General features: G+C 42.3%; 1 protein-coding gene across 2 annotated transcripts in view; it reads right to left on the bottom strand.

Moving 5' to 3' along the window:
* Positions 1-58: 58 nt before the first annotated feature.
* cmss1 (cms1 ribosomal small subunit homolog) overlaps positions 59-13,229 on the bottom strand; it is a 54,903-nt gene continuing 41,732 nt past the window's right edge. The window contains exons 2-10 of one of the 2 annotated variants that reach the window (XM_080753685.1): positions 5,923-6,044; positions 5,368-5,442; positions 4,912-5,050; positions 4,255-4,314; positions 3,619-3,721; positions 1,889-1,949; positions 1,195-1,282; positions 636-724; positions 59-409 (exon numbers count right to left, since the gene is read on the bottom strand). In XM_080753685.1, coding sequence (XP_080609811.1) covers positions 326-409; positions 636-724; positions 1,195-1,282; positions 1,889-1,949; positions 3,619-3,721; positions 4,255-4,314; positions 4,912-5,050; positions 5,368-5,442; positions 5,923-6,044 — 821 coding nt within the window. In that variant the 3' untranslated portion in view covers positions 59-325. Of the gene's footprint in view, positions 410-635; positions 725-1,194; positions 1,283-1,888; positions 1,950-3,618; positions 3,722-4,254; positions 4,315-4,911; positions 5,054-5,367; positions 5,443-5,922; positions 6,045-13,229 lie in introns of both variants that reach the window. The other variant, XM_080753684.1, reaches the window with a different exon arrangement.

The raw sequence follows: 13,229 nt of genomic DNA on the forward strand, positions 1-13,229 counted from the left end.
CTCAGTGGGAGGGACATCCCTTGGTCAGAGTAAACAAACAGAGGGATGCTGGTTTCATTCAGAGTCAGTTTATTCAACCCATCACGCTGGGAGATCATGTTGGACGACAATACTAAGTAAACAACATCACACAGTCGACATTGGTTCTCTGAAAATAGTAAAAGCACAACACAAGTTTCACACTGAGACAAAGGAAAAACAAACAGGATGGTGCGTGCGGGCCGGAGGTCACTCAACGACTTATGAAGAATGTTACAGTATAAATGGGCCCAGCTGTAAATCAGTGACCGTCTGGAATATCAACACCAGGGAGATTTATTTGTCCTCAGAAGAGACCAATTTTGACTTGGCCACCTCTACATCTGTTCACAAGACCCGTTTCCAGAAGCTTCAGTAAGTCCACTTTCACCTGGAGGAAACAAGAACACAGATTGTATGCACAACACAGAACCACCTTTAAAATCTATAGGGCAGAAAAATATTTGTATAACATTTATTTAAATTATAGATTCCCCCCTCAAAAAAAAAGAAAAAAAAACTAAAGTCCAACATTTATAATCTCACACACAGTGAATCAACTCAACAATCAGAAAATGTCCCTCTCCATTTAAACCCAGCAGGGGGCACTAACTCACCTCGGCAACATCCACCATCCTGCGGAGCTTCTGGTCCCTCCAGTTCCAGTCCAGAACCAGGTAGCGTAATGTCTGCAAGTTCAAACCCTCTGAGAGAGAGAGAGAGAGAGAGAGAGAGAGAGGGGTCAGAGTATACTACAAATTACATTTTGTAAATTCATTTATTTGTTATTTTCACAAAGTAATTGTGCATAAAGTGCATGTACAAAGAATTCACAGCTGCAGAGGTTATAACTATTATATTACTCTATTATACACTAATTTTGTTTCAGCGCCTTTAGCGATAAACCCATTAAAAACGGAAAAGCACATACACTCAGTACATTAGGGTTTAGAACAGAGGCGTTGACTGCGATGGGGGCTCCGGACAGCGGCCAAATATATATACTGTATCAATTCTATACACTTAAACTTTATGTTGGTTTGTTTACTGTTTAGTGTAGTTATAATTTGGGGACCCCTCTGGGGGTCCCGACCCCCAGGTTGAGAACCACTGATTTAGAAGGCATCTGTAGGTCTTATTGGGTTAAGATATTGGTATCTTGTCCACGACACGTACCTCTGTCGATGAGAGAGCAGAGCCTGGCGGGTGTCCCCACTCCGATGTGTGTGACGCCCTTCTGCAGAAGCTTCACTTGTTCATCTACCTGTAAATAGCAAGACACAAACAAGACAGTTCACTTTACTCAAGCAAAGACCAGGCGAGTGCAAAATTATGCAGTAGATGCTAGGGCATTCACGAATAGTGATTTTTAGTATTCAAATTATTCGACCTCAAAGTATTCGAATAGTCGAATATTCGACAGGACTGCGAACATTGTGAAAATAGCCGATCTACATGCTCGGCGTTGTGAGCATGTAGATCGGCTATTTTCACAATATTTATCTGCAGAACCGAGTCACATTAAATGTAATATCTACAATTCCAAGTGATTGTCAGGGTGGGGGTCCCCTGTTCAAATATGTTTATTTTGGGGGCCATGGCCTAAAAAGGTTTGAGAACCCCTGGCATAGAGCATTAACAAATTCATCCACCAGGGGCACTGACAACTCATTCTTATGACTTCCTATCTAGCCAAGCTTTATAAACTATATATTTTTTAAAGAGAAAATAAAAATAAGCGAATATTCGACTTCGGTGAACAACGTGGAATAGTGACTTTGATATTTGAATATTTGGTGAATGCCCTAGTAGATGCAGACACAGCATGCAGATAGTATTGATGACACAGGGTCTCCATCAGCTCTGCTACCTTGATGTGTTTCGCAAACAGCTTCAGAACTTTGGCATCACCCTTGAAGGTAGTCAGCTGCCTGGTGATTACACAAAATAAATTCAGAAATAATACACATTACTTGTATAGCACACCATTGCAACAAATGCCTAACTTTAGGCCTTTTTCATAGCAGGCATTTTAACGGTGTCAGGCATAATCGCCTATAACATTTTCGCCAGGTCTTTTCGCGGGGCACTTTTGCCTTGGAGGAGAGTCTTTTCACCTACCTGTCTGAGCCATTTCGCCTACCCTCAATTCTGCTGTCAGACTGTCCATGTTTTCATATTATCTCTTTGTCATTTAAATATTATAGTGACTGTGACAGTGGTGTTACATGTCAAACCTACACATGGCTATCCTATGCACTCCATAGTAATCACATAAATACAGAGCTATTGGAATCAGGTGCGCCCAAATAATTAATTAATCCATGTCCCGATACTACACATTCTTTGGTGCAGTATTGAACAGTATTGTAAAATGAACAGTATTGTAGGCCTATATTGTTTTAACATTAGGCTATACAAAATATATATGTAGGCTATTAGCCTATATAGGTCTATATAAGATATGCTACACCTAAATAGCCTATAGAATCAACCTTGTCTGTCAACAGGCATAAAAAACTATTTTGCCATTTTTTAGGAATAAAATGTGATGTAAATAATAAATGTCAAGTAAACTGTTAGATTCACTTGACACCACTGTCACAGTCACTATAATATTTAAATGACAAAGAGATAATTTGAAAACATGGACAGTCTGACAGCAGAATTGAGGGTAGGCGAAATGGCTCAGACAGGTAGGTGAAAAGACTCTCCTCCAAGGCAAAAATGCCAGGCGAAAGGACCAAATGCGTGTAGGCGAATATGTTATAGGCGAAAGTGCTGGTGACCCTGCTAACTGGTGAAGGTAATAACATTAACGTGGGTGCATTCCATGCAAGTGTTACTGTGCCAGCATAGAGAGCTGCTGTACAGTCAATTTAATGCTGGCATACAGAAACACCCACAATGAACATCATTCATTACTGTAGCTGCGTTTACATGTCAAAAGGTCAGCTGTGAATTGGATCAATTGCAGGGCAAAAATCCCTAGTCCCCTACTGGACAAAGCAGTGGTTGTGATCGAGCTTTTAAGGTCACAGTGACCTACTTTTGTTATGTGACACACCACCTTGATTAGATGTAACCTTGTACCTAAGTCTTCCTATACATCATGGTATAGGAGTTAGGAGATATGCTTCAGGCAAGATCTTGGAAAGACTCAATGAACGGTCTCCATGCCTTGAGGAAGCCTTCAGTGTTCCCTTTAAAGGGAGATTTTTTTTTTTCTTTTTTCTCCTAAGCTTAAAAAGTACATCACATCATTAAGCCAGATTGAGTGACAAGGTGATTTTGGAGATTTCCTGGATAATAGTAGTCTTCTTCTAGCTAAGACTGGTACATAGCCTTGCAGGACCTGTATAGACAGGAGGGATGATTGCACTGCAATTATTAATATTAGACATTTTTAAATATTCAGGAATTGATGGCCGTGTGCAAAATTAATATGACACTTGCAGTAGTTTGTGAGATTTGCTGCGGGCAGATACCCAAACATACAGGGCTAAATTCAATAGCTCCACCTGGCAGAGAATGCAAACATGATGAAGTAGGTTATGAAGCAGAGAACAATGCAACAGACATCACTGGCGTGTGACTCACTTGATGAGCTCAATAGTGCGGAGCGCAGAGCTGCAGACGATGAGCAGAACCACAGAACTCTTCTCTGTGTGCTGCTTTTGGACCTTCGCCCATTTGGGACAAACTGAGTACAAGACAGAAAAAGTGGGACAAGAGAATTAAACTCGAGACTCACTTCCTGGATTTGTCACGATAACAGACTGGAATTGCCATTGGAAGCATTTACCCATTTAGGCCTAGAATTATTTAATGCTTTAACTATTGAACTTTGTTTTTTTTTGCAAGTCTTTGAATATATCCTTTTAAAAGCGAATATTTGTAACTAAAATATTTGCTTCTGGGTGGTCCCTGGAACAACATATTTTGAGATGGGAGTCCGTGGCCAAATACATGTAATTTTGGGGGTCCTTGACATGAAAAAGTTTGAGAACCACTGATTTAGAAGATTATAGAATCGGGTCAAAAATATTCAAAGACTTGCACAAAATGTTCACGATTTAAAAAAAATAGCAGAGCTACAAGCTCGCAGCGCGGCACTCGGTGCCGCACTGTGAGCTTGTATATCTGCTATTTTTTTAATAGTTTAAGCATAAAATAATGGTTAAAGTGGTTCAAATCTATGCGTTCAGGCCTAAATGGCTTCTTAACGAAACTCACTTTCTTTCAGATAGGAAGACAGAGTGTGTGACAAGTCATTGCTGGTCAGGAAACTGGAGTCTGGAAGACAACAGGATAGACAGAGACATGGTGAGTCAGCAGGGCAGCATGCAGCGCTAAGCAGCTTCCAGGTCAACAGGGAGACCCTGGCCCTGACTCATGCAGTCAGGGGCGTCACAAGGGGGGGGGGGGGAGTGGGACTGAGTCACTAGGGTCCAAGGTGGAGGGGCCTTCATTATTTTATACTTTAGCTATTGAAAGATCTACAAGCTCACAGCGCGGCACCGAGTGCCGCGCTGCGAGCTTGTAGATCTGCTATTTTTGAAAAGTCTTGAAAATGTGTGAAAATCTTTGAAAAGCAAACATTTGTAACTCGAATTTTGCTTCTGGGGGGTCCCTGGAACTAAATATTTTGAGAAGGGGTCCGTGGCCAAATACATATCATTTTGGGGGTCCTAACTGCTTTTTTTTTTAAATAGTTAAGCACAAAATATTACATAATAATGCGTTCCCAGTCTAAATGGGTTAAAACCCCCTCCCCCTATGAAGAACATTCATGGGGGGCCCACAGTGAATCCTTGTACCCAGGGCCCAGAATTTGGTGTGACACCCCTGCATGCAGTCACTTCCAGGTCGACAGCGAGGCCCCTGACTCACCCGGCAGCGTGAGCTCTTCCTGTTCAATAACAGAGCGCTTGTCTGAGAAGTAATTCACAACAAGGTTCTGCAGGTCTGCCGGACTGCCGGGTTTGGGTTCAGAGGAGGCTAGGACATCTGTGATGGTCTTCTTCTTCTTCTTCTGAACAGAACAGAATAGAATATTCACAAGACCTTTAGACCAGTGTTGGTCAATGCAATTGAACGTTACCCACAATGGGACCATTTATTCCTGTGTTTAGGTGATAAAAGGTTTCTTGCACAGCTGAATAAAATCGTGCGTTGGTGGAGTATACACGTACACAAAGAATGAAACAAAACACCGACACACTTTCTTAACTTACTCAATAAAAGAAAACAATGTTTAATTGCATCGTTACAGTCAAGTACCTTCTTTAGAAATTTTTAAGTGAGCACGTTTTATTCTTTTAAACAGTGCAGGTTTTTCACTCTCACCTTCCTCTTTCTGGGTTTTTTCGTTGACTTCTCAACCTCATCTTCTTTCTTCTCTGGAGCAACCACACACTCTTTCTGTGACAACAGGTAAGAAAGAGGACATGTTTTAGGCTAAATGCGTTGCAACCAAATATTCACGAGTCAAAATATCAAGAACACCTGAAAATGATCCAGAAATAACCATATTTGATTCTACAGTTTTTATATAATTCCTGTAAAAACAGTAAATTAATCATGGACAGTGATTGGCCTTTACAGTAGCCAATGAGATGAGGTTATCGGCCATGTCAACGTTTGTGTCTGCTATCACAGTGTAGAAACAAGCTGTATGAAGGAGTACATTTTGAAAACAAAGATTTAAACTAGCAGCTGAAGATGTGATATTAATATTGAACAACTCCACGACCTATAGGCTAAAATGAATATGCTGTTCATAAAAAAACTGCCAGAGTAGTGCAACACGTTCGCCTCCATTTCTCCCCCGCACTGTCTGTCTGCTCTCAGCTGCCAGTTTTCAAATTCACTACAATGCAACATAACACTACCACACAGTACCTTCTTTTTCTTCCTGGCTTCTGGATTTTCTGTTACACTCTTCCTCTTCTTTGACGATTTTGTCTGGGGGTTTTCTGTGGATTGTTTCTGTTCATCTTTCTCCTCCTCTTTCTCAGACACGTCTGAAAAAAGAAGAACATTTTCATCACTCAACACTGGGGGTGCTAAGAAAATCTCAAAATGAACAGAACCTATAAATCAACTTTAATTTGGTTCCAAAACTGAACTAATACAACACACTGGACCAGCGAGACAATATTAAGACCAAGTCTACAGCTATATGAATACTTGTCAAATAGCGTGTTCCCTTTTATCAACCCTAGCCACCATACAGAAAGTATTAACACTAATAGTGCCCCCTTAATCTGAAGGTTGCTTGGTGCCTCGGTGCCACGCAGTTTCCTCCATAGGCCGCCGCTATTATTTTGAAGGGCTCGAAGGGGGTTGTTTTTGTTTTTTTGGATTATCACTTGACGGCAACGATTACGTCATCTAGTCACATGACAGTGTGGGACAAGAAGAGGAAGATGGCTGCGCCCTGCCTTGTGCCTACGTTTACATTTAGATCTGCTGCAAAATGTCTCAAAATGGCTATTTTTGAAGTTTCTTTATGGGCCTCTCCATTGACTTAACATTGAGGAGCTTCACTTCGCGTGCACGCCCAACGTGCGTTGTAAACAAATCGCCGACATTACCGATGCGGGCGGGACCGGAGCGACATTAAGTAAGTAATAATATCTTTACTGTATATACAGTAAGATTCACAGTCCTCACCGTCAACGGCGCCATGGTATTAACCCTTTCAATGACGGTGAGCGCCGTCTACAGCAGCAGAACAGTTAAGACAAGTCTATATTATCAATACTTGTCAAATGGTGTGGTCTGTTTCATCATCCCTTGCCACTATAAAGACAAAAAGCAATCATTCTTCATGGATAACATCATTAATTAAGAGGGCACACAAAGGACGTACAAAAGTTCAGTCCGTTTTACACAGGCCAATGAGCCAATACCTGGGAGTGATTAGCAACTCCTATCATGAGGTAGATTCCAATGCTGCACTATATGGACAAAGTAGGACAACACAACATTACCGTGGATACCAATAGCAGTCATAGAACACCAAAGTCCTGACCTCACTGCCGCTAGAGGGCGCTATTTCCCCGGTTCCCGTATATTTGTTTGTGTTGAAATCCCCATAGGGCAGGGGTCGGCAACCCAAAATGTTAAAAGAGCCATATCGGACCAAAAAACCCCAAAACAAATCTGTCTGGAGCCGCAAAAAAATATCGTCGTTGTCGGGTGGAAACCTTGTATGTCCAAAACTTCGTTTTGTATTTATCATTTAAAAAAATTACTAAACTAGCGAAAACAGCCGATCTACAAGCACACAACGCCTCGCGGTGCGAGGCGTTGTGTGCTTGTAGATCGGCTGTTTTCACTACTTTTGTGCGTCAGTCTTGTATGATGAAGCAGGGCTTTACTTTGCAAGAAAAAAAAAACATACAAATTTGAAACTTGGAGATACAATGTTTCTGCCCGACAGTGACGATAAAAGAATCGGTAAAACAAAACATACATTTTTTTCCCCCATCTTTTTCCATTTTCATACATTTTTGAATAAGCTCCAGGGAGCCACTTGGGTGGCGCTAAAGAGCCGCATGCGGCTCTAGAGCCACGGGTTGCTGACCCCTGCCATAGGGGAATATTAGCCTGGGATCAGTATCATTTTTGGGTTTCTGATCCGGTCAGGAGCGGAAACAACCTACGTCGTGTTGTAGTCATCAGACGGACTACAAAAAGATCAAAAGATCAAACCGGAAACCGTTTTAACCCAATAATAATTCCCTTGATAGTTTTGCTTATTTTTGGAATAGTTCGTTTGGCATATCCATCTTTTAGTCCAACTCGTAACGAATGGCAAGACTACACAACTCAGGCATTTAAATGGGGATTTGGGAAACAAACGGGAGGACCAAAAAGCGACGCCGTTTCTTCTGCCTGTTGCCGGTTTAGGCCACGCCTAGACCAGATCACACGGTCCGTTGTAAACTAATACCAGGCTTTCCTCCGAGGTGGAAAGTCTGGTGACACGAGTTTAGGGGAATCTTAGATCACCTCATATAAGAACTGTGTTCCAAAAATAAAAATAAAAACATCCAGGAATTTCTGTCAGGGAGGTGGCTCTGCCTCGTTTACGATATTCATTAATATTTGATTTAGCCTGTTTCTGGAGAAAATGGGACTTCATTGTTCGGAAACAACATTTCCGGGTGTGAAATCACTGTTCCTACTAGCTGTGTTCATGAGAAATGTAGTCATCGGGTTTTGTTTGACTCTTTCTAGCGTTCATTGTGTTACTCTTTGGGTAAACTTTACATTTCCACCTTCAGTCGATGCTTCATATCCATATGAGTAAAATGGTGGTGTGTTTATTTTTGGAACACAGTTCTTTTTTTTTAAAGATTTGTTTTTGGGCTTTTATGCCTTTATTGATAGGACAGTAGACTGACAGGAAATGGGGGAGAGAGATGGGGAGTGACACGCGGCAAAGGTCGTCCAGATCGGGAATCGAACCGGCGACGCTGCCAGGCATCCGTGCCTACAGTATGTGGCAATGCTTAAGTGGTAGGCGCCTGGACCAGACGACCAGTAGGCCAGCGGGCGCCCCTTGGAACACAGTTCTTATATGAGGTGATCTAAGATTCCCCTATGATGATTGCAAAACAAACGATAGCAATGGGAACCTGGGGGATAGCGCCCTCTAGCGGCAGTGACAGATTCCGGTGGTCTGTTAGTTCTCTCACCCTGCCTTTCACAAACGGCTCTCCTGCTCTTGCCCACTTTAACTACCGCTTCAATAGAGGGCATAGGAGACTGCCATCTCATAAATACCTTGGCTTTAATTAAAAGGGACAAATGCCAGTGAGAGAGGACTATAAATCTTTTAGTTTCATAACAGTGTCCTTACTGACCGTGCATGATATCCAAGTTAAATAGAAATAGATCGCAAAGGAATAGACAGGTGGAGAACGTCTGTCTAACCTTTTCAATGGCTGGGCCAGCACTCTGAGATTTGTTTCAAATGTATCAAGTAAATGATGAATAAAATGTATACTATTATTATCATTATTGAATACTGTTGTTGTACGAGCATATCACTCAATGAAAATGCCATCCATAAACCAGTTTAAAATCTGGTGAGTTTGAGTTACAAACCACACAACATCAGAGATCAAAAATACTTGCAAATATCTATAGGTAGGGTAAGTGATTTTTCATTTAAAGCTATACTGTGTAAGTTGCTAAACTAGTGGTCAGTAGCGGTATTGCTTTTTTCGGCCGTTTTTTGCCGGTGGGGGCCTTCCTCAAATCGAGTGGGGGCGGGCCTTGGTGTGCGTAAGGGTGTGTGAATGGTTGTTGTTTCGATACGCGAGGTAGACACACTCTCATGCAGCTCAAACAATTACTCAAAGGCTAACTAGTGGAGCGACCAACACAACCCACGTCCAGTACACCCCTGCTCGCATCGCATCATACTGTACTGTACATGCAGAGCTTGTAGCTGGGCTGTTTTCGAAATAGAAATAAATATTATTTTCACCAATAATGACATGACAAAAATAGGGACAGCAGGTTGACATTGGTCTACTCCTGCCTTGGCTTGTACCATATATATTAGCTTGGTCTGGTCATTACACTTTCATCTACACTGAAAATTATGCATTGCGTTTCCTGAGGAGGCTTATCCACTGCCCATTTAACTGAACATGGCTATTCGTAGTAAGCCATCTAGGAATCCGCTAATTCACTTCAAAGTAGGCTTAGTGCCTATTCTGCCTAATGCTGACAGATGCTGGCAGATTAAGACATTTTTTGGTGACTACACGCTTGAATAGTTGACCTTAAGCATGGAATTGACAGCCGAGTTATATGAAGCACCACAAGATTATATTTGGAGAAGGATTACATGAAGGCAGCATGGTGATGTTTTTAGCCACAGTAGCCTACATACATTCCCCCTGAGGACTGCCCAGGTGCTGCAGTCTATTTCATTGTCAGAATATTTGGCATCCCCAGCAGCTAAGTACATTGGAGATTCTGAGCACATTTCAGAATATTTCAATATTTCAATATAAAAAAATAAGCGAAAATAAAAACCTCATCTACAAGCACACGCCATGTCGTTTCGTATTGTATTATGAGCTCTTAGGTTGGCTATTTTCAAAACATTGTTCATGACAGCGACATTCTTTGACAAATCCTGAAAAATGTTGAATGTTACTTTTTAGGCAAAGTAGAAAATATGACATAAATGATGAAGCAGCCAAGCAGGTCATAATACGACCCAGTGTTGCAAAGTGATCACTGTGTTCTGCCAACTGGGTGCGTAGCGTTGTTCCGACACGCATCACTCCGACGTTGCGTTCGTCCGACTCTCCCAATTACTAACCCCATCTCTAATCCTAACCGCACACGTAGCCATGTAGTCGGAGTAATGAGAAGTCGACTGACGTATTCCTCCCCTGCCAACTGACCACTCAGCAGCACCCTGATGGGGTATGAAGTAAGTGCAAAAATGGCCACCGTGTGAATAAGGCCCACTTTGGCATTGCTGCATAGGCATGGATGCCTGGCGGTGATGCCGGTTGGATTCCTGATCCGGATTACCTTTGTATCACTCCCCATCTCTCCCCATCTCTCCCCCCATTTTCTGTCAGTCTACTGTCCTATCAATAAAGCCATAAAAAGCCAAAATAATAATAATAATTATCTTAAAAACATGTGTCTGTGACTGTGACATGATGTGAGCTTATAGATCTGCCATTTTTGGCACAAGACACTGTCATGTCAAAATAGAAATCTAGCTTAAGACAAATATGAGGGAAAGAGGAAGCCGTTTCAGGCGATTGGAGTTTTTTTTTTCTCACCGTCCCCCTGCTGTCCATCTTTCTAGCCACACCCATTTCTTCCACTTGCACCCCACCCCCCACTCCCCCTCAATCGCTCTCTCTCTCTCCCCTCAACCTTTATCCTTCTACACAGCTCCCCCCCTGCCCAACCACCTACCACCAAACCAGCCACTCTCTCAAACCCTTCCAATCTTTGGCACGCACAATCGCACATGCTTTCCTTGCCTTCAACCTGGAGCGTTCTGAGAGAATGTGAGAGAGAGAGAGTAGAAACACCTGCAGTGGACTAAAGGAATAAGGACTTGATTATTAGAGCTGCAGAGACAGTGGCATACAGCATACAGCAGAAACCCAGGCCTACTCCTGTCCTCCCTTGGTCCACCTGTCCGGCAGGTAAGACTTACTGTACTATAGCTGTCTGTCGGTGTGCTTTCAGCTCTTTGTCAGTTAAATGAGGTTCTGCATGAGTTGTGTGTTTAACCTGTATGTAATATGTATATTAGGAGGCTTTGGAATGTCCCCAGAGAGATGTCTGGCAAAGATTATGACAATCAACTCAATTTAATGGGGAGGTGTGACAAGAATAGATATTCAAATCAAAAACCATCCGCACATTTGTGCTTTAATGATAGATCAAGGTGACTTTATCCTTTCATAGGTTTATAATTAGCGTAGAGAAGTGACTGGTTTTGGGGCGAGCCCTGCAGAGCAATGATGAGCAGAATTTTAAATTAAACATCCCCATGTCACAGTATAAGTGACTGAAGTTAACATCAACCAGTGTGATTGCTCTAATTTCGTTCAACATGACATGAAATTGCTCCTGACAAATGACATTGACCCAGTTAAAGGTGCTGAGGCAGGGCAGACAGATGACAGTGGGCTTAAACCCAATTCTAATCTCTTTAACACCACAAAGACATGCCCTGACAAGCTGTTAAGGACTGAGACCCCACTGTACACCTCTGAGTGAGTGTGTGTGTGTGCGTGCGTGCGCGTGTGAGTGCGTGGTTGCGTGCGTGCATGCTGCTGATTCAGCAAGGGATTGATCCTAGGATTATACCTGGGGTGGGGTATACCCTGAGAGTTAATTAGTGTCCAGGGCAACCAGACTATAGTATATTTTCGACTTTCTTTCTTTCCATTTTTCAGGATAAACTTTATTTTGCCGCGCTAGTTTTGGTGGCACACGCGTATGTAAAATCGACCGGCTTCATCAGGACTCGTCTGCTTGCATTTTGCAAAGAGATATGTTATAGATAGTTTAATTTATATTAATTTATTTGTCAATTAATTTTCTCCATTGACTTGAATGGGAAAATGAAAAAAAAAAAAACTTTTCCCAAATATGGAGATGACTGACATAGACATAGATGTGGGGAAATCTCGCTTTTTCGAACGCACATCATTTCCACAACGGAGCGTCGGCAGGTATCGCTACTCACCCCACGGAGGTTAGGGTTAGGGTTGGTGGGTTGTCGAAAAGATGACTTGTAGAAATAGCGACACGCTCCCCATAGATGTCTGATGTCATAGACCACATGAGACTGACACAGTATGTCCATATATGGGCATTACTATTGATGACCGAGGGATCTCCATATATCAGCATAAAAGGGATAAGGAGTCGGGACGGAATTCATTTGCAAGTGTGACTTGTGTCACGGCAACCACACAATTTCCCAGAATTACATATTTCTAGTTACTAATAGAGTGGGTTCACTCAGTTACATGCAAGAGCATGTGTGATGGGTGCATGTGGCTACACTACGGTCACAGGGGGCATTGAGAGGTGGAGTGGTGGTTTTCCCCTGTGTGAGACAGTACAGGCATCACATTTCCATGTGTAATGGCCATGGATGCGGTTCTATGAAAAGCCCTCTATTAATAAAAACACACAGATGCATGGCTGCAGCGCCTATGAGCAGTGGACCTGAAAGCATGTGTCCCAAGAATGTGTTTCCAATCCACAGTTCCACACCACTTCATTGTACTGGTTTAAACTTCATTGTACTGGTCATTATACCCAACTACAGCCAAAGACAGGGTAAATCATTATTTATTTATTTCCTGCCAATCCTGTCAACAGTTGGCCTGCATTGCAGAGTTTACAGTCAAATTACTTTGACGTAGGAAGAGTAAAAAATACCCTTCAGTGATGTGTATCACAGAGGTAATTCTACACTGGGAAGAGGCAGTCTGGGGATGCATTACAGGTATATTACAGGGACTCCTGTGTGTATTCCATCCATGATCACAGAGTTTGGGGTACTATTTTAACCGTATGAGCCTTCCCTATTCTGGTGACAATAGCCTAGCACAGCTAAACAATCCACCCATGTTAAAACAAGGATATTGCAGTTAGCTAGCTGCATTAGTATATAGTCTGGCTAT

This window comes from Nannobrachium achirus (genome assembly GCF_963921795.1).
Source record: "Nannobrachium achirus genome assembly, chromosome: 22".
NCBI lineage: Eukaryota > Metazoa > Chordata > Actinopteri > Myctophiformes > Myctophidae > Nannobrachium > Nannobrachium achirus.